The 17,964-nt window shown below is 35.8% G+C and overlaps 2 protein-coding genes and 1 long non-coding RNA gene across 5 annotated transcripts; 1 reads left to right on the forward strand and 2 right to left on the reverse strand.

Moving 5' to 3' along the window:
* Window positions 1-2,833: 2,833 nt before the first annotated feature.
* On the reverse strand, window positions 2,834-9,422 carry LOC106673711 (putative inorganic phosphate cotransporter). 3 transcript variants are annotated; one of them, XM_024227486.1, is made up of 10 exons: window positions 9,241-9,422; window positions 8,998-9,176; window positions 6,265-6,495; window positions 6,123-6,210; window positions 5,839-6,062; window positions 5,622-5,777; window positions 5,431-5,563; window positions 3,437-3,675; window positions 3,252-3,381; window positions 3,125-3,192 (listed from the first exon to the last, which is right to left on the reverse strand). In XM_024227486.1, the coding sequence occupies exons 1-10, from the start codon at window positions 9,242-9,244 to the stop codon at window positions 3,158-3,160; spliced, it is 1,419 nt and encodes a 472-aa protein (XP_024083254.1). In that variant the 5' UTR covers window positions 9,245-9,422; the 3' UTR covers window positions 3,125-3,157. The 3 variants fall into 3 exon arrangements, with proteins under 3 accessions (XP_024083255.1, XP_024083254.1, XP_024083256.1); XM_024227487.1 differs by lacking the exon at window positions 3,125-3,192 and adding an exon at window positions 2,834-2,921 and having other exon boundaries at window positions 3,252-3,675; XM_024227488.1 differs by having other exon boundaries at window positions 3,178-3,381; window positions 3,469-3,675.
* Window positions 3,167-3,704, forward strand: LOC112127096. Its single transcript, XR_002910397.1, has 2 exons — window positions 3,167-3,237; window positions 3,331-3,704. It is a non-coding gene; the product is annotated as an uncharacterized LOC112127096 (long non-coding RNA).
* Window positions 9,423-13,925: 4,503 nt separating the features above from the next.
* Window positions 13,926-16,609, reverse strand: LOC112127095. Its single transcript, XM_024227489.1, has 4 exons — window positions 16,594-16,609; window positions 14,261-14,499; window positions 14,073-14,202; window positions 13,926-14,013 (listed from the first exon to the last, which is right to left on the reverse strand). The coding sequence occupies exons 2-4, from the start codon at window positions 14,417-14,419 to the stop codon at window positions 13,976-13,978; spliced, it is 327 nt and encodes a 108-aa protein (XP_024083257.1). The 5' UTR covers window positions 14,420-14,499; window positions 16,594-16,609; the 3' UTR covers window positions 13,926-13,975.
* Between the last annotated feature and the right edge of the window lie 1,355 nt (window positions 16,610-17,964).

The following is a 17,964-nucleotide window of genomic DNA, read 5'->3' on the forward strand; positions in this document are numbered from 1 at the left end:
CTGACTTATTGCAGAAGTGCAGTGTCCCAGTTAGAAAGCGTAAACGTTTACATGAAATACGACCACATCACGATTGAAATACAACGCTTTAGTTAATAGTGGAAAATCGGTGAACGTTTGCTGGATTAAAGGGCATTCTGGTATACGAGACAATGAAATAGTAGACACTTATGCTAAGGAGGCTACAGTATGCGGGGTGTTCTGCAAATACAAAATGACAGCGTCTGATAGCAAAAGAGCACTAAATAGGGAATGGCTTAGCGACTGGCAGGATTTATATAATGAGTGACACTTGTATAAGTGTGTAGAGATTAGTGACCGTTAATCGATAGTTATTCAGATATCGTGAGATGCGGTCGGGTGTGATGTAGGTTTCAGAAAAACANTCTTGGAGTATTCCAATTAAATCCGCATAAAATTAATAAAAAATAAAAATCCATATGTCGCTAAAATCGATCTAAAAGATTTTCTAGCGTGACAAAGCTTAATTGAGATTGTAAGAATTCCTGATTCTCCTTTTATTTGTGTTTTATTTTTTTTTGTTTCTTGGATTGTTAAAAGAATTATCATCTTAAAAAAGACGATATCTTTGGCGTGTGACACGCCTGTACATCGGCGAAAATTTGAATAGGAATGATATCATCTTTCAAAAAGCAGGAACAAATGAACAGTTTTAAGCTCGAAAACGTCCAAATAAACACACAAAACTTAAATTAAACATTAAACTATCGTACAAAAGATCAGGTTGTAGGATTTTTCATTTCGGGCTGGTACAGAGATGCAATCGATCAAATCCAGGTTAACATTTTTTCCTCCACTTACCTACACGTTCGTTCTGCCTACTCCCGCTGTGTCTTTTATGATTTGAACATCCATTGAAGATGAAACATAACGCTTCTGCTAGTCATAACGGCGACACCGGACGGACCAGTGACTACGGACGATCACAAACTTTCAGGTGTTTTGGCTTTTAGTTCTTACAGTTTATTGCTTAATTTTATTAAAGATTAAATAGGGTTTTTATAGAGATTGTGGTCCTCTTGGGGTCTCCGTGGTGATCAATCTGCAGTTTGATCGTTTCCGAATATTTTATTCTGCCTACACTTGATTTTTAGCTATGCAAATGCGTTTTGGTTTCTAACCGTTTTCAGCCACCTCAATAGTGAAACATAAAATGTCACAATAAATATAAATTAGTTACAAAGTGGTATAATTTTAATTCTTTTGCAAGTTTTTTTTTTTAATTAAGGGAGGTCAACCTACCCTCAGATTCTTCTTCCTGCCTCTGATTATCCTTCCTTTAATTTCTCTTGGACTAATGATCCGATCAAAATGCAATTGGTCTCATCTTATTCACTACCTTCTTGTGAACATTTTGGTGTAAGTTTTAATGCATATAATTGTTAGAAGCTTTTCAGCTTTTCAGCGTTAATAAATTGTCTGAAAATGGTGCTTTTCTGATGAGCTATTTAATTCATTCATTTGTGTTTTTTCCTACTTTTAAACAGTACTCCAATATGAAAAATGTGTCGAAGGTTTTTCTTTAAATTTTGTTTTCCAACTTTCATCAGAGGTTTACATTTCAATTTCAACTTAATGAGCATGTTTTTTGTAACATATTATTTCGTTGGTGCCACACAGTACTGCTGGCGAGAGATTTTTGCCAGATGGCAGGGGATTTCTCAAATGTGTAGACTTTCTAATTCGATCATTTCCGGTGCTCAAAATTAAAAACCATTTGTTTGAATCACGCCTCCACAAGATTTAGGATATCCCCAACTCTAATGTATTTTTACCGGTTTTCCACGAATGATCCCCTCACACTGATGGTAGGGGTATGATATCTTAAAACAAACCTATTCCTGAAACGTATTAATATAATTTGCTAATTATATTAATATAATATTGATTCAAGAATTTGCTAATAACAAGAGCAGGATTGAGTTTATAAAATGAGTTATAATGTTAATACAAATTGAATTAAAAATATATTTATACGAATATATTATATACGAACAGATACGATAAATTCACATGAGAACAATTAGTATTGCATGCAATAAAACAGGTCAATTATGGTAATAAAATTAATAATGTAAAACTAAAAGAGAATATTAATATAACTAATAGATATACAATAAAAAGGAATAATCTGACCGAGTGTTAGTGTCCAAGATGCTGCAGGCTGGATGGAAATGGAAAAGATGGGGCTGGGTGCTGGAATGAAGAGATGATCCACGAAGTTTGTAGATTCTTGACTCTCAGTTCCGCAGATAATAAATGGGTACGCGAAGTAACTCGTAAAGTGAGTTGGCACAGATGTACAATGCGGCTCCCAGCCTCGAAGAAGCGATGGAGAGTAGACGCCAAAAATTGGGCAGAAAATTGCTTATAAACTACTTAAAACTACCTTAATATCATTACACATAGATTATAAATCCACTCTAGTTTTTAGAAAATTGTTAAATGAAAAATAACCGTTTAAAAATAGACGAAAAATTAAATAATACGATTGACCACAGCACCATTTATTAAACATAATGCACAAAAAAATAATTTAATTTAAAAAATTAAAATTTTTGTCCAAAAAAAATTTGAGCACCATTGCTCAAAATTGCAAGTCTTTTTAAATTTTCTTGTCTTTTATGGCCTCACTCGTTTTTGTTTGTATTCTTCAGACAGAAAGAATAAATGAAGAACAAAAATAAAAATTTTTGGTCAAAATCGTGTACTTATTATTATATTATTTTACTTTACACCAAACAAAAAATAAAAAAGCAGATTTTTTTTTAAATAAAGACAAAATGATGTGGAAAAAATGCATTTTATTGACCTCACAAAAATTGTGCACTCAATCCAAGTGACCACTTCCAGGACGTTTTTTTTACGAAAGTATTTGAACCCAAGGGGTGCTGGTGTTTCTGAAAAAAGCACATTTGTAATTACATCAGGTTCAAATGCTGGGACCTTGACCGTACAGTGCCGTATCACACCTAAATCCTTGGGGGCAACGAAACCCCCCCCCCCTCCGGATGGTTTCAAAAGGTAAATAATATTTTAGGCAACAATCCATTATAACATTAAAAAATAGTAAAATTATTTAAAAATATCCTTATTTTACTTTTATTTATATCATGTATTTTAAATAACATCTGCTTTATTTCAGTGTTAACGTCATCGTAGAATCGTCCCCTAAAGAAAATAATTGTGATAATGAGTGTATGTTAATTACTGGTCGTAAGTATACGCACTATTGTCAAGGCTTATTATCTTGTTAAATTTCTGCAACTCGTCATTAGCTAGGACTATATACATGAAATTTCCAATTAGTAGGGATACTCCAGCGGAGAAGTAAGTCAAGCACCAGTCTTTCTCCTGCATCTGAAATCGATTTGTCGTCGAACTTGAATTGAAGGAAATAAACGCAATGGCTTACGTCAATCATCAGCACACTGGTCATGAACATACGCCAAAATAATAATGGTATGTTGCCCATCGTTTTGGTAAACCCGATGAGAAATCCGCTAAAGTTCGGTGCAAGATCGAAGTGGGTGAGCCAAGCCCCGACATTATTAAATGCTGTTGTGAAGAGCATCAAGTTGTAAAATATTACACCGCTACCAGCCGATTGAATATAACAAATGAAGAAAAGACATATTGAAGAACCCCAGAGCCCTGGAAACCAGTAAATATAATAATTTAAAGCTGTTTTTTATTTTTTTAAAATATGTATATAGAAACTAAGTAACACATTTATATTCTCTATATCTCCTTTATTGCTACTATATAGAATGCAAATGTTTAATGTGAGCATGAGGCGTAATAGGAGGGGTAATGTATCAATTGACAAAACATATATTGATTGTAAAAAATACAATACAGATGTAAAGATAAATTTTGAACCAAGTATTTCATACTGACATAAATTGTGGTCCTCTTCTTGTGGTGACATTATGGTTTCGTGTGTTGTTTGGGGTTTATTCAATATTGGAAAGGAAGTTAATTATTATGGACGTTAACGAAGGAAAAGGAAATATAAAAATAAACTAAAATGGTCTATTTGCTTTATGTTGTTGGCGTAGTTACGGCTGAGTTTGCATGTATCTGTTCTGTAATTAATGGTATTTGTGATTTTTTGTTGATGGAAACCATTTCCAGAAAGTCGCGTTTGAATTTCTTCGATGCCTAGTATTTGTATTTTGTCAAAATCATTTTTTTGTTATTCAAAATGGTGTGTGGTCGATGGAGTGGGATTAGATTATGGTGGTTTACAGTCATAGATATGTTGGTTTTTCCGGTTTTTTCCCAGATATTGAGTTGTAATTCTAATGTATGTAGCTGCACAGTTCACACAATTACTTTTATGAATTACATCGGATTTGTGGGCTGTTGGTGTTGAGTCTTTGACTTTGGATAAAACGTGTATATACTGTTTTGTATGTTTGATGACTATTTTAATGTGGTCTGAGGAGAGAAATGCACTTGTGTGTGTCAACGTGTGGACAAATGGAATGGAAAATGGAATTGTAAATTGTTTTGTTTACGAGTGATTGGGTCGACGTTGTGTAGTACAGTGTGGAGAATGTTGTTTTGTGGTCGGGTTATAATTGTTTATGATTGCAAAAAACGTAACTTTTTAGAAATGTTTACGTCAGCAAAAACTCATACAGCATTAATTACAGAACAGATGCAAGCTAACTCAGCCGTAGCTACGCCAGCATCATTAACCAAATAAACTTTTAAACCTTAATTTTAGTCCAATTCACTATTTTTCGTGGTCCGCTTGACCAATTAATACAATTCAGTTAATTAAGGTTTTAAGTTGAGAAAAAAAGTCGGTGTTACGAGCGGGATTTGAACCCACGACCTTCGGTTAGATACGCCGCTCCTCTACCACTTGAGCTATCGTGACTTCGATCCACTAGGACACTAACTTCCCATCTCAACTCAACCTTTCGAATTTTCCCTCCTTTTTGTCATTTTTCTTAATTTTAGTTTTCTCTTTCCTTCGTTTATCATCCTTAATAATTAACTTCCTTTCTAATATTGAATGCCGAATCATAAATCCAATCCAGAAAAACCGCGTATGATGAAAGAAATTTTCCCAGATTTACCTCGTCCCCCACCGTCACAATCATATAAAATCAACAGAATACAAGTTCACGTTTCACAACACTTTCACATAAAACCAATCAATATGACACCACAAGAATAGCACCACAGTTTATATGAGTTTGAAATATTTGGTTCAAACTTTACATTTTCAATATATGTTTTGTAATTTACCCTGGCCCTGAAGATAAGGGGAATAAAGGTCGAAACGTTAGCAAAAAAATGAAAAAGGTGTTTTTCTAAACTACATCATTCTTGACCGCTCGTCACGACTTCAACAAATTATGAAACAACAGGTCACTAAGAAACAGACATTACCTATACTGTTGCAGGTTTTTCGTAAGTGAATTAACGGGTAACGTTCTTTACTGTGCATTATGTCTACCATTGTCCCAACAATCATTTGTTCAACAATGAAAAAGATAGGTAAAAGACTGATATAGTACAGTGCCTAAAATATAATGATATTGTTATTAAGAATTATACGAAGAAATTTAATCATAACATACCCGTTCATCTGATAGTTCTAGATAGTTTACCAAGTATGTTTGAAAAAACCGTGCACTTCTTGCAAAGTCGTAAGCCCAGTTAGAGAATAGTGCTTCCAACATGCAGCCGTAAAAAGGCTTGCATCTAATTACTTCTCTCCAAGGTATTTTGATACCCTGTAGTTCATAAGGTCTTAGTTTTGTTTTTTTTTTAAATTTGTATAACATAATTTTTTACTTTGTATGTAGGATGTATATCATAAGTCAGTTTATCAATATAAAATTTTTCAGCTGGTGTTATGTAAAAGCATTTGAAATGGTCCGGGAAGCCAAAAAATGCCCAAGCAACAACCCATAGAATTCCTACATTTCCTGATATGTAAAACAGACTACTCCAACCACCAACACTCGTTTGCAAGAATTTCCCTAACAGTATGACAATACTCTTACCAAGTACAGGTGCTAAAACAATGTAAATATTATATTAACCACTGTATATAAAAAGTTTGAAAGTTTCAATACCTGAAATTATGAGAGACATACTCCTGGCTAATTCAGTATATGGCACCCATTTGGATAAAATTATTCCTATCGTTGGCCATATTATTCCCTACAGAATTGTTGTTACACAGAAATACTTGTAAAATGCAAAATTAATACTTACATAAAATATACCCTGATAAAATCGAACGAAATACAATACATTAAATCCATAGTTGTTTGTCATTGTAGGAATAATGTACGGTATGAATGACAAAGCCACAGTTGCGAAGAGTAAAGTGAATTTTGGGTTCGCCTTAACCGAGAGAATACCACCAATAAAATATCCTATGATTTTAGTGTAATTAATAGCATCAGCCAAATTGTTTCGACCGGAGACGGTAGATCCTTTCACCTGAGAAAATTGCAAGATAAATCTACTGCAGTTTTAATTAAATGTATTAAGACTCACTATGGTTCGGAATGCATNTACGGTATGAATGACAAAGCCACAGTTGCGAAGAGTAAAGTGAATTTTGGGTTCGCCTTAACCGAGAGAATACCACCAATAAAATATCCTATGATTGTAGTGTAATTAATAGCATCAGCCAAATAGTTTCGACTGTAGACGGTAGATCCTTTCACCTGAGAAAATTGCAAGATAAATCTACTGCAGTTTTAATTTTTTTTTGACTGGGGCTTCCGACATCTAGGTCATTTCAGCCCCCAACTATGTCTATATTCTATTTACCCTTTCAAACAATACATTCATACAAATAAATACATTCATACACATAAAGACATCCATACAGCACACTCATTCTCTTTGGTCGGTGGAGTACTTGATATTCCCCACCGACCCTATACTCAAACTAATCTAGATTGGGGGTCGATGGAGTACTTTTATAAATATTCCGCCATCGACCCCGAACACACACTCTTACGCTCTCATCATTCGAAGGGTGATGATGACGTTATATTTCACCCTCACCCCTCGCCATTCACGCTAATAAATACATGCACTCAGACAAAACATATAGACACACAACACATAAGACATACTACATACAATAAAAAAAACCCAACTTCCCCTAAAAAGCGGAACAGGGGACCCTGAAACTCCCTGCAGTGCTCGAGAACTTTTCTTAAGTCCGGCGGCATGCCTTCTCGCTCTCTGTATGGCGCAAAGGCATGACACGCCTCTAATATGTGGGACACATCGAGCAACCTTTCTCTGCCTAAGGGGCACCTGCGCGGGCTTTGGCCCAAGGTGGCGGCAGCTTTGGTGGGGCCATGTTCGTCCCCGGTTTGTCGGACTGCTTCTCACGGCTAGCCGCGACTTTCCGTGCCGGGGACGTTTGGGAAGAGGATGTTACCATCCACTTCTGGGGGAGGGTGGCATCAGCCACCTTTTCTATTGCCCCCGCCATCATTGGGGGGGGGGGGCTTTGGCGGCTTCTCCTTTTGGAGGAGCAGCCGCCAGGGTTTGCCCGGGACCCTCAGCCCAGGAGCGGGACGAGCTGCAACTTGGGCGTATGTCCCAGCAGTGCCTCTACTTTCGACCATTGCCCTGGCCTCTCGAAAGCTCATTTTGTCTTATACTTTGAGGTTTTGAATTTCTCGTTCTTTGGAGAGAACAGGGCAGCTGGCGGATCGTGCCGTATGGCATCCCCCGAAGTTCACGCAAGTGGAAGGGTCGGCGCACCCAGATTCTTTCGGATGAGCTTCCCTCCCACACTCGCAAACTTCCTGCGCACCACTCCGCGATTTCTTTTTCTTTTCCTTTGTGTCCATGTTACCTTATTTTCTCTTTTTTGTTCCGGTGACTCAGGAGTCACAGGCACATGTTTCTCTGCTTTCTTTTCTGTCATCCCTTTTGGTGAGTTGTTAGGGGACTCTTTTCCTTTTCCCAGCTACGGCAACGAAATTTTCATCCTCCATCCTGGCAGGAGGAGTGGATGGTTGTGGTGAGGGGGTTGAAGGGAGTGCAAGGGATGGAGAGATATGGGTCTGGGTGGCTGAGGGGTCTTCCGGATTCCCATGAGGCAAATCCTTCAGGGGGATTGGGAAAGGCCTGGGGAGAGGAGGGAGTGTTGTTGGGCTGGTCGAGCCCGCATTTGGCGGAGTAGGCACTTTTACTCCTTGTTCCCTTTTTATCACCATTTTCATCTTCATTGGTTTTGTGTTTTGTCTGTAAGATTGTATGTGTACCATGTGAGTGCAATCCTCAACCTTTGAAGGTGATACCCCGGCCCATTCGGGTGCTTCTCCGATCTGCCCGCACCCTGCGTGGCCTCAGGAGGGCCGGCCGCGGTGCGCAGCACGGTAACCATCCAGTCGCCAGCTGGCGGTACTAGGCACCACAACATTATACACGAGGTGATAGGACAGCCTCCCCGGTGGCTAGTCCGGGGTTCGGGTCCCTGTACTACCTTGCGGCCCGGGAGTGCCGTAACCCAGTTTTCCTCCGGTACCCTCACAGGAGCAGGTATCACGGACACCCAAAGAGACCAGGAGATCCCCCCTCCAGATGAGAATTGTATGTTGTATTTGTTGTGTTTTGTGCACGGTAATGTGCGTTTGTTATATTCGGGTTCCGAGGTACTTGGACGCGTGATCGACCTGTGTATTTGAGGTGGCATGTTGACGGAGGCCCAGACACCGTCCAAATCCCCCGCCCTCACACCACCTAATGTTAGGTGTGGCGGAGTTATGTACGTACTGGGTCGCCAATCCCAGGACGTGAGATTTTTAGTTCGTCTCAAGAGCCTTCCAAGGGTCGGCATCCCTAGGGTGTGTACTGTTAGTGTGCTTAAGACAGTGTAAGTGTAGGTAAGGGGAGTGGGTAATATGTGTGGACGCAGTTTACCCTCATGCCCGGGAGGTTGCAGTTTTAATTAAATGTATTAAGACTCACTATGGTTCGGAACGCATCCTCATAAAGTGTGTAGTTGCTGTTTGGCGCTGTTTCCGACTCTACCATGATAATTACAGCTTCCAAACCAGATAGTAATACTTGATTGACGAGGGCACATGAAAATAGAAGTAACACCTGAATATGCCGTACTCCTAGTCCCCAAAAGTCTCTGAATCCACCTAATAGAACGAATAAATTTGTAAATTGAGTAAATTTGACAGAGAATGTACATTATAGCCTTACCCATGATCTTATTAAAAAGTTAACAACAAAAATTGTATAGTCTAATATTTGTAAGTAAACCATATGTTTCCTTCATATTTAAATGTGACAAGTTTTTGTACTGATATAAAACTTTTCCAATTCAATTGTACAGAAAAATGCAATCGGCTTATCGATTAAGCACAATTGCATTTTTCTCCCCCTTAACCCGAGGTAATTTAATCATGGACCAAGGGTAACTAGATTAGATTCTGTGTACGCTTCCTCGAATGTGTATCGGCGGAGCTACTACTTTTTAAATAAATGTTTTTAAAAAGGAAGATCTCAAATAATTAATATGTTACATTAATATTAATAATAATTAATAAATAAATTTTTCAGGATTGCGATTTTAAAGTTTACACCATAGGTACGAGTAAAATTTTCAGAATGTTTTGAAGGATCTAAAAAGAAATCCTTAAAATTTGACTTAATCAATTGTACATACTCTGTCAGGTCCAAAGACTTATTGGAATATGCCTTATTTTGCTTTGAATATGCCCTAATTGCCTCATTTCACCAAAATTCGATTTATCCAGTTTTATAATATTGAATAGTTATCGATCGATCTTGGCCTGCCTGTTTATTAACACTGTCACATTTACATAAAAATACATTTTTGCTTAGTAAAATCTTTTTTTTCCAATGACTAAGTTAACCCTGCATATTAGTTTTACCCCTTTTTTACAAATTTATTTTATTTACACAACCTTTAATTTGATCTGTTAACCTATAAAACGTACTAATATCTCATAGGTGAGGGGCGTTGGTGGCCGCTGGTTGACATGGCGCTCAACACTGTAAAGGTACCGGGCTCGAATCCTGCGGCCCATCATTTGAACCCGACATACTTACAAATGGGCTTTTTTTCAAAATCACTGGCACCTCGAGGGTTGATATAACCTCTCCCGTTGCGAACCCTCGTAAAAAAAATAATAGTATTACAGATGTAAACGAGTGTTTAAATTATTTTTATCAAGTTCTTTCAATAGCTATAGAAATGTATGTTCTTAAAACTAAAACTGGCAATAATTACCCATAATTATAGAAATGGTTTTGTCTAGAACTTATTGAAAAAGTCAAGCAAAAAAAGATGTATCATTCATTGTACAAGCAAACTCTTGATAATTATTATTATTCAAAATTTTCATCTCTTGGAGTCCAATGTAAAACACTGTCGAAAATTTGCTATAAGAATTATCTTTTTGATACAGAAAACTCAATCCAATCTATACTAAAAAGTTTTGGAATTATGTGAATTCTGTCAACACTTCTAAGGCCATGCCCTCCCCCTTTCATGCGTTTAGGCAATGAATCTTCATCTAATGGCCATGACATTGCTAATCTCTTTGCTAAATATTTCTCCCAAGTCTATGACCGTAGTTCTTATCTTCCCACTTCCCTACCTGAAACAACCTCTCTCCTTATGCCATCTTCTCTAATCTCTAATTACTATATCTCACACAATGAAATACTAAATTCTATCTCATTACTCAATGTGAAAAAGTCTTCTGGTCCCGATTGCATACCCCCTATATTAGTTAAAAAGTGTTCTGTGGCTCTTATCGCTCCTTTACACTATATTCTGAACCAGTCGTTAAAAACAGATATTTTCCCCAATGCTTGGAAAAGCACTTTTGTCATTCCTCTACATAAAGCTGGCGATAGATCTAATGTTTTCAATTACAGAGCAATATCTATTCAATCCATGTTCTCCAAGATATTAAATCTTTTATTAAACGTCAGCAACATGGTTTCTGCTCTAATAGATCAACTGTTACTAACCTGCCCACATTTCAAAATTACATCTTAGATGCAATAAACTCTGGACACCAAGTAGACTCAGTGTATACTGATTTTTCTAAAGCTTTCGATAAAGTAAATCACACAGTACTGTTAAGGAAACTAATGGATTATGGTTCCACCGGAACTATCTTGAATTGGTTATCCAGTTTTCTCTCCGACAGAAAACAAATAGTCAAAATAAAATCATTTGAATCATGTCCCTTTGCGGCTTCCTCGGGAGTCCAGCAAGGGTCTCATCTTGGACCAGTTTTGTTTCTCTTATTTACTAATGATATCCATCTTGCTCTTCCTTCTGCTCAATTTTTATTATTTGCTGATGATCTGAAAATCTATTCCATAATCACTTCTCCTTCCGATTGCTTACAATTACAAAATTCTATCAATAATGTTCTAACCTGGTGCTCTAATAACAAACTTGCTCTTAATGTTTCCAAATGCTACACAATTACATTCTCTCATAAGAAACAACCTTTTATTTATCTCTACTCTCCATGATGCTCTTTTAACGCGAGTTGAGGTCGTAAAGGATTTTGGTGTACTTTTTGATCAAAAGCTCAAGTTTAAAACAACATATTTCTTCAATAAAAAATAGATCTATGAAGATGCTAGGTTTCATCATACGGAACACCTATGAATTTAAAAATCCTCTATGTTTTGTTCATCTTTATAAAGCTTTTGTACAACCCATACTAGAATATGCTACACCTGTTTGAAACCCATTCTATCTAAATTATCAAAAAATTCTTCAATCTGTACAAAACAAATTTTTAAAAAATTCCTACAAACTCAATCTTCCTCCGAATTCTGCCAACCCTGGAATCCGCTCTGAATTTAAACTTTTCGAACTGGCACTAAGAAGGGATTACTTTGATATTGTTTTTGTATTTAAATTATTAAACAATCTCATTGATAGTCCTTATCTCCTCTCTCAACTACAGCTACATGTCCCTCCGTACTCTCTTAAAACCTATAAATTATTTTATATTGAATTCCAAAGCTCTAACTACATGCTCTCTTCTCCTCTACACAGAATAATGATCAAGAGTAACAACATCTGCAATAGCATTGACTTCTTCAATAGTTCTGTGCAATCTGTGAAAAACCTTATCCTACAACCTTAGTTGAATGCTTTTATATTTCATACAAATTGTATAGTCTAATATTTGTAAGTAAACCATATGTTTCCTTTTATATACCGACTTCCTTCCCCACCCCTTCAACACCAAACATATATAAACATAAAACAGCAAAATCTCACTGGCACTCTCAACACGACACGCAAGGATGGCACAATTACACAGAAGACAAACACTTTGAGTGAGTAGAAATACTTTGGTGGAATATAAAATATATTTTGCATTTTATAAATTCACTTTTCCACATCCTAAATGTAATTGTTAAATGTAAACATCGTTTGTAAATTCGAGGCCTTGAAGATGATCTCAATAAAGATCGAAACGTTGGCACGATAAAGAAAATGTTTTTCTGAAACCTACATCACACCCGACCGCATCTCACTATATCTGAATAACTTGTATAAGTGTAGGTTCCCCGTGATGCCTGCTTTTGGCGGCGGACGGGAGGGATGCAGGGCGTGTTAGTCCCTGTCCCTCGAGGAATTGGACTTTTCCATATTAGGCTTTTTTATGTACATGGTATTTATCCACGTCCTCTCGTGAGGAAACAGAGAAAAAAAAGCATCTCTCCCCTCCCGTCACGGCCGTTCGTGGTGCCGGGGTGGTGCACTCGTCTTCATTTCCCAGGTTCCGGTTTTTCGCTGCTGGTATCACCATTCCACCCATACTTGGGTCATGGGTAATGGGGACTCCCCAAACCTCCCCCCCCCAAAAAAAATGGTCTCATTTTATTCACTACCTTCTTGTGAACATTTTGGTATAAGTTTTAATGCATATAATTGTTAGAAGCTTTTCAGCGATAATAAATTGTCTGAAAATGCTGCTTTTCTGATGAGCGATTTAATTTATTCGTTTCTGGTTTTTCCTACTTTTAAACAGTACTCCAATATGAAAAATGTGTCGAAGGTTTTTTTTTTTTTTTTTTTAATTTTGTTTTCCAACTTTCATCAGAGGTTTACATTTCAAATTCAACTCAATGAGCATGTTTATTGTAACATATTATTTCGTTGGTGCCACACAGTACTGCTGGCGAGACATTTTTGTCAGATGGCAGGGGATTTCTCAAATGTGTAGACTTTCTAATTCTAGCATTTCCGGTGCTCAAAATTACAAGCCATTTATTAAACATGATGCACAAAAAAATAATTTAATTAAAAAAATTAAAATTTTTGTCCAAAAAAAAATTTAAGCACCTCCATTGCTCAAAATTGCAAGTCTTTTTAAATTTTCTTGTCTTTTATGGCCTCACCCATTTTTGTTTGTATTATTCAGACAGAAAGAATAAATAAAGAAAAAAAATAAAAATTTTTGATCAAAATCGTGTATTCTTTACTTAACATCAAACAAAAAATAAAAAAGCAGATATTTTTTTAAAAATAAAGAAAATTATGTGGAAAAATGCATTTTAATGGCTTCACAAAAATTGTGCTCTCAATCCAAGGGACCACTTACAGGATTTTTTTTACGAAGGTATTTTAACCCAAGGGGTGCTGGTGTTTCTGAAAAAAGTACATTTGTAATTACATCAGGTTCAAATGCTGGGCCACAGGATTCGAACTGGGACCATTACCGTACAGTGATGAGTGCCGTATCACACCTAAATCTTTGCGGCCACCAACCCCCCCTCCAGATGGTTTAAAAAGGTAAATAATATTTTAGGCACTAATCCATTATAACATCAATAAAAATACAGTAAAATTATTTAAAAATATCCATTTTTTCCTTTTATTTATATCATGTTTTTTATAAAATAACATCTGCTTTATTTCACGGTTTTAGTTTGTAGAAGTTAACTTCGTCGTAGAATCGTCCCCTAAAGAAAATAATTGTGATAATGAGTGTATGTTAATTACTGGTCGTAAGTATACGCACCACTATCAAGGCTTATTATCTTGTTAAATTTCTGCAACTCGTCATTAGCTAGGACTATATACATGAAATTTCCAACTAGTAGGGACACACCAGCAAAGAAATAATATAAGCACCAGTCTTTCTCCTGCATCTGAAATCGATTTGTCGTCGTACTTATAGAATTGAAGGAAATAAACGCAATGGCTTACGTCAATCATCAGCACACTGGTCATGAACATACGCCCCAATAATAATGGTATGTTGCCCATCGTTTTGGTAAACCCGATGAGAAATCCGCTAAAGTTCGGTGCAAGATCGAAGTGGGTGAGCCAAGCCCCGACATTATTAAATGCTGTTGTGAAGAGCATCAAGTTGTAAAATATTAAACCGCTACCAGCCGATTGAATATAACAAATGAAGAAAAGACAGATTGAAGAACCCCAGAGTCCTGGAAACCAATAAATATAAAAATAATTTAAAGCTGTTTTTTATTTTTAAAAAATATGTATATAGAAACTAAGTAACACATTTATATTCTCTATATCTCCTTTATTGCTACTATATAGAATGCAAATGTTTAATGTGAGCATGAGGCGTAATAGGAGGGGTAATGTATCAATTGACAAAACATATATTGATTGTAAAAAATACAATACAGATGTAAAGATAAATTTTGAACCAAGTATTTCATACTCACATAAACTGTGGTCCTCTTCTTGTGGTCACATAATGGTTTCGTGTGTTGTATTCTGATGTTTTTGTATGATTTGTTTTTTGGGGTTTATTCAATATTGGAAAGGAAGTTAATTATTATGGACGTTAACGAAGGAAAAGGAAATATAAAAATAAACTAAAATGGTCTATTTGCTTTATGTTGTTGGCGTAGTTACGGCTGAGTTTGCATGTATCTGTTCTGTAATTAATGGTATTTGTGATTTTTTGTTGATGGAAACCATTTCTAGAAAGTCGCGTTTGAATTTCTTCGATGCCTAGTATTTGTATTTTGTCAAAATCATTTTTTTGTTATTCAAAATGGTGTGTGGTCGATGGAGTGGGATTAGATTATGGTGGTTTACAGTCATAGATATGTTGGTTTTTCCGGATTTTTCCCAGATATTGAGACGTAATTCTAATGTATGTAGCTGCACAGTTCACACAATTACTTTTATGAATTACATCGGATTTGTGGGCTGTTGGTGTTGAGTCTTTGACTGTGGATAAAACGTGTATATACTGTTTTGTATGTTTGATGACTATTTTAATGTGATCTGAGGAGAGAAATGTACTTGTGTGTCAACGTGTAGACAAATGGAATGGAAAATGGAATTGTAAATTGGTTTGGTTTTAAGTTGAGAAAAAAAAGTCGGTGTCACGTGCGGGATTTGAACACACGACCTTCGGCTAGATACGCCGCTCCTCTACCACTTGAGCTATCGTGACTTCGATCCACTAGGACACTAACTTCCCATCTCAACTCAACCTTTCGAATTTTCCCTCCTTTTTGTCATTTTTCTTAATTTTAGTTTTCTCTTTCCTTCGTTTATCATCCTTAATAATTAACTTCCTTTCTAATATTGAATGCCGAATCATAAATCCAATCCAGAAAAACCGCGTATGATGAAAGAAATTTTCCCAGATTTACCTCGTCCCCCACCGTCACAATCANTTCGACCGGAGACGGTAGATCCTTTCACCTGAGAAAATTGCAAGATAAATCTACTGCAGTTTTAATTAAATGTATTAAGACTCACTATGGTTCGGAATGCATCCTCATAAAGTGTGTAGTTGCTGTTTGGCGCTGTTTCCGACTCTACCATGATAATTACAGCTTCCAATCCAGATAGTAATATTTGATTGACGAGGGCACATGAAAATAGAAGTAACACCTGAATATGCCGTACTCCTAGTCCCCAAAAGTCTCTGAATCCACCTAATAGAACGAATAAATTTTTAAATTGAGTAAATTTGACAGAGAATGTACATTATAGTCTTACCCATGATCTTATTAAAAAGTTAACAACAAAAATTGTATAGTCTAATATTTATAAGTAAACCATATGTTTCCTTCATATTTAAATGTGACAAGTTTTTGTACTGATATAAAACTTTTCAAATTCAATTGTACAGAAAAATGCACTCGGCTTATCAGATATCGATTATGCACAAGTGCATTTTTCTCCCCCTTAACCCGAGGTGATTTAATCATGGACCAAGGGTAACTAGATTAGATTCTGTGTAAGCTTCCTCGAATGTGTATCGGCGGAGCTACTACTTTTTAAATAAATATTTTTAAAAAGGAATATCTCAAATAATTAATATGTTACATTAATATTAATACTAATTAATACATAAATTTTTCAGGATAGCGATTTTAAAGTTTACACCATAGGTACGAGTAAAATTTTCAAAATATTTTGAAGGATCTAAAGAGAAATCCTTAAAATTGGGCTTAATCAATTCGACCGGAGACGGTAGATCCTTTCACCTGAGAAAATTGCAAGATAAATCTACTGCAGTTTTAATTAAATGTATTAAGACTCACTATGGTTCGGAATGCATCCTCATATACTCTGACAGGTCCAAAGACTTATTGGAATATGCCTTATTTTGCTTTGAATATGCCCCAATTGCCTCATTTCACCAAAATTCAATTTATCCAGTTTTATAATATTGGATAGTTACCGATCGATCTTGGCCTGCCTGCTTATTGTCACTGTCACATTTACATGAAAATACATTTTTGCTTAGAAAAATCTTTTTTTTCTCCAATGACTAAGTAAACCCTGCATATTAGTTTTACCCCTTTTTTACAAATTTATTTTATTTACACAACTTGCGAACCCTCGTAAAAAATAAATAAATAAACCTCATACGTAGTTTTATGCATACAACAGTTAAAAGTATGACTTAAATACTGATAAGGGACATAACAATGCTTGTTCATATAGAATATATCAAAATAAGGTAGGTATAATAAAATTTCCAACAATTCGTACCCAACTTTGGCAGAAATGTGCATCCTGTTTAATTAGGAGTTTAGTAATTTTTTTCCTACTCTGCTACTAGAGTTCGTTTAAATACCTGATAAGCTAAAATCCAACAAGGGAAAAAGTAATAAAAGGAATAGTTGAATGTAGATATCCCAAAACAAACATTACATTTATATTACAATAAATTTGGAGAATAATTTTCAGAAAACAATAAAGATTTTTCTTCAAACTCGCAACAACATAATTTTATATACTTATCAAATTTTAATATAGAGTTTTTTTTATACCTTGTAGCTTTTAGTTTGAAATAAAACATTCAGAAAAACCCTGAAAATTGAACAAAACTAATCGTCACGGTGAATATGTCCTAACACAACATATGCAAATGTAATATCATTAATATCTAAACACACAAAATATATATATTAAAGAGAAAAAGAACAATATTCACTTCATGAAGTAATGGAAGATTTATTGGCTAATGTAACATATTAAACATGTACTTCAGAAGACCTGTTCCTACTAAGGTGAAAAATATCAAATGGGGACTTCATTTTAATTACATCTTTAAACTCTTGAAACATCCTGATTACCGTCTTTCCAAAATAGTAGCCCTGGAAGTCGTTAATCGTGGTGCATTGTGGTTTGAACGTTGGAATGGCATGTGTAGAGATCTATCATGTGACTCATCATTTTGTATAAATAACTTGAATGGTGGCCTTTGCAGTTTAAGTAAATTATAACAAAATAGAGTGTCAATTTCAGTGAAGTACTTCGTGAACAAGTCAGATCAACCTCGCACTTTTTATGCTATAAGGAACTTTACCAAGATGATTTTAATATGTTTAACCTATCTAAGGACATGTCTAATGGTTTGTCATTGGTCGAGTTAAGGTGGTTATTCAAAATCAGAGAGGACCTCC

The sequence above is a fragment of the Cimex lectularius genome, unplaced genomic scaffold (genome assembly GCF_000648675.2).
Source record: "Cimex lectularius strain Harlan isolate CLEC.00 unplaced genomic scaffold, Clec_2.1 scaffold18, whole genome shotgun sequence".
NCBI classification, from domain to species: Eukaryota; Metazoa; Arthropoda; class Insecta; order Hemiptera; family Cimicidae; genus Cimex; species Cimex lectularius.

What these genes read in the sequence shown, in the direction of transcription:
- LOC106673711 (XM_024227486.1), bottom strand. An exon ending in AGGATGCGTTCCGAACCATA is followed by an intron (nt 6,496 to 8,997) that starts GTGAGTCTTAAT and finishes CAATTTTCTCAG; the next exon opens with GTGAAAGGATCTACCGTCTC. An exon ending in ATATACATCCTACATACAAA is followed by an intron (nt 5,778 to 5,838) that starts GTAAAAAATTAT and finishes TATGAACTACAG; the next exon opens with GGTATCAAAATACCTTGGAG.
- LOC112127095 (XM_024227489.1), bottom strand. Translation starts at nt 14,419, where the DNA reads ATGCTCTTCACAACAGCATTTAATAATGTCGGGGCTTGGCTCACCCAC. An exon ending in CCAGTGTGCTGATGATTGAC is followed by an intron (nt 14,203 to 14,260) that starts GTAAGCCATTGC and finishes AATCGATTTCAG; the next exon opens with ATGCAGGAGAAAGACTGGTG. An exon ending in GATAATAAGCCTTGATAGTG is followed by an intron (nt 14,014 to 14,072) that starts GTGCGTATACTT and finishes TATTTTCTTTAG; the next exon opens with GGGACGATTCTACGACGAAG.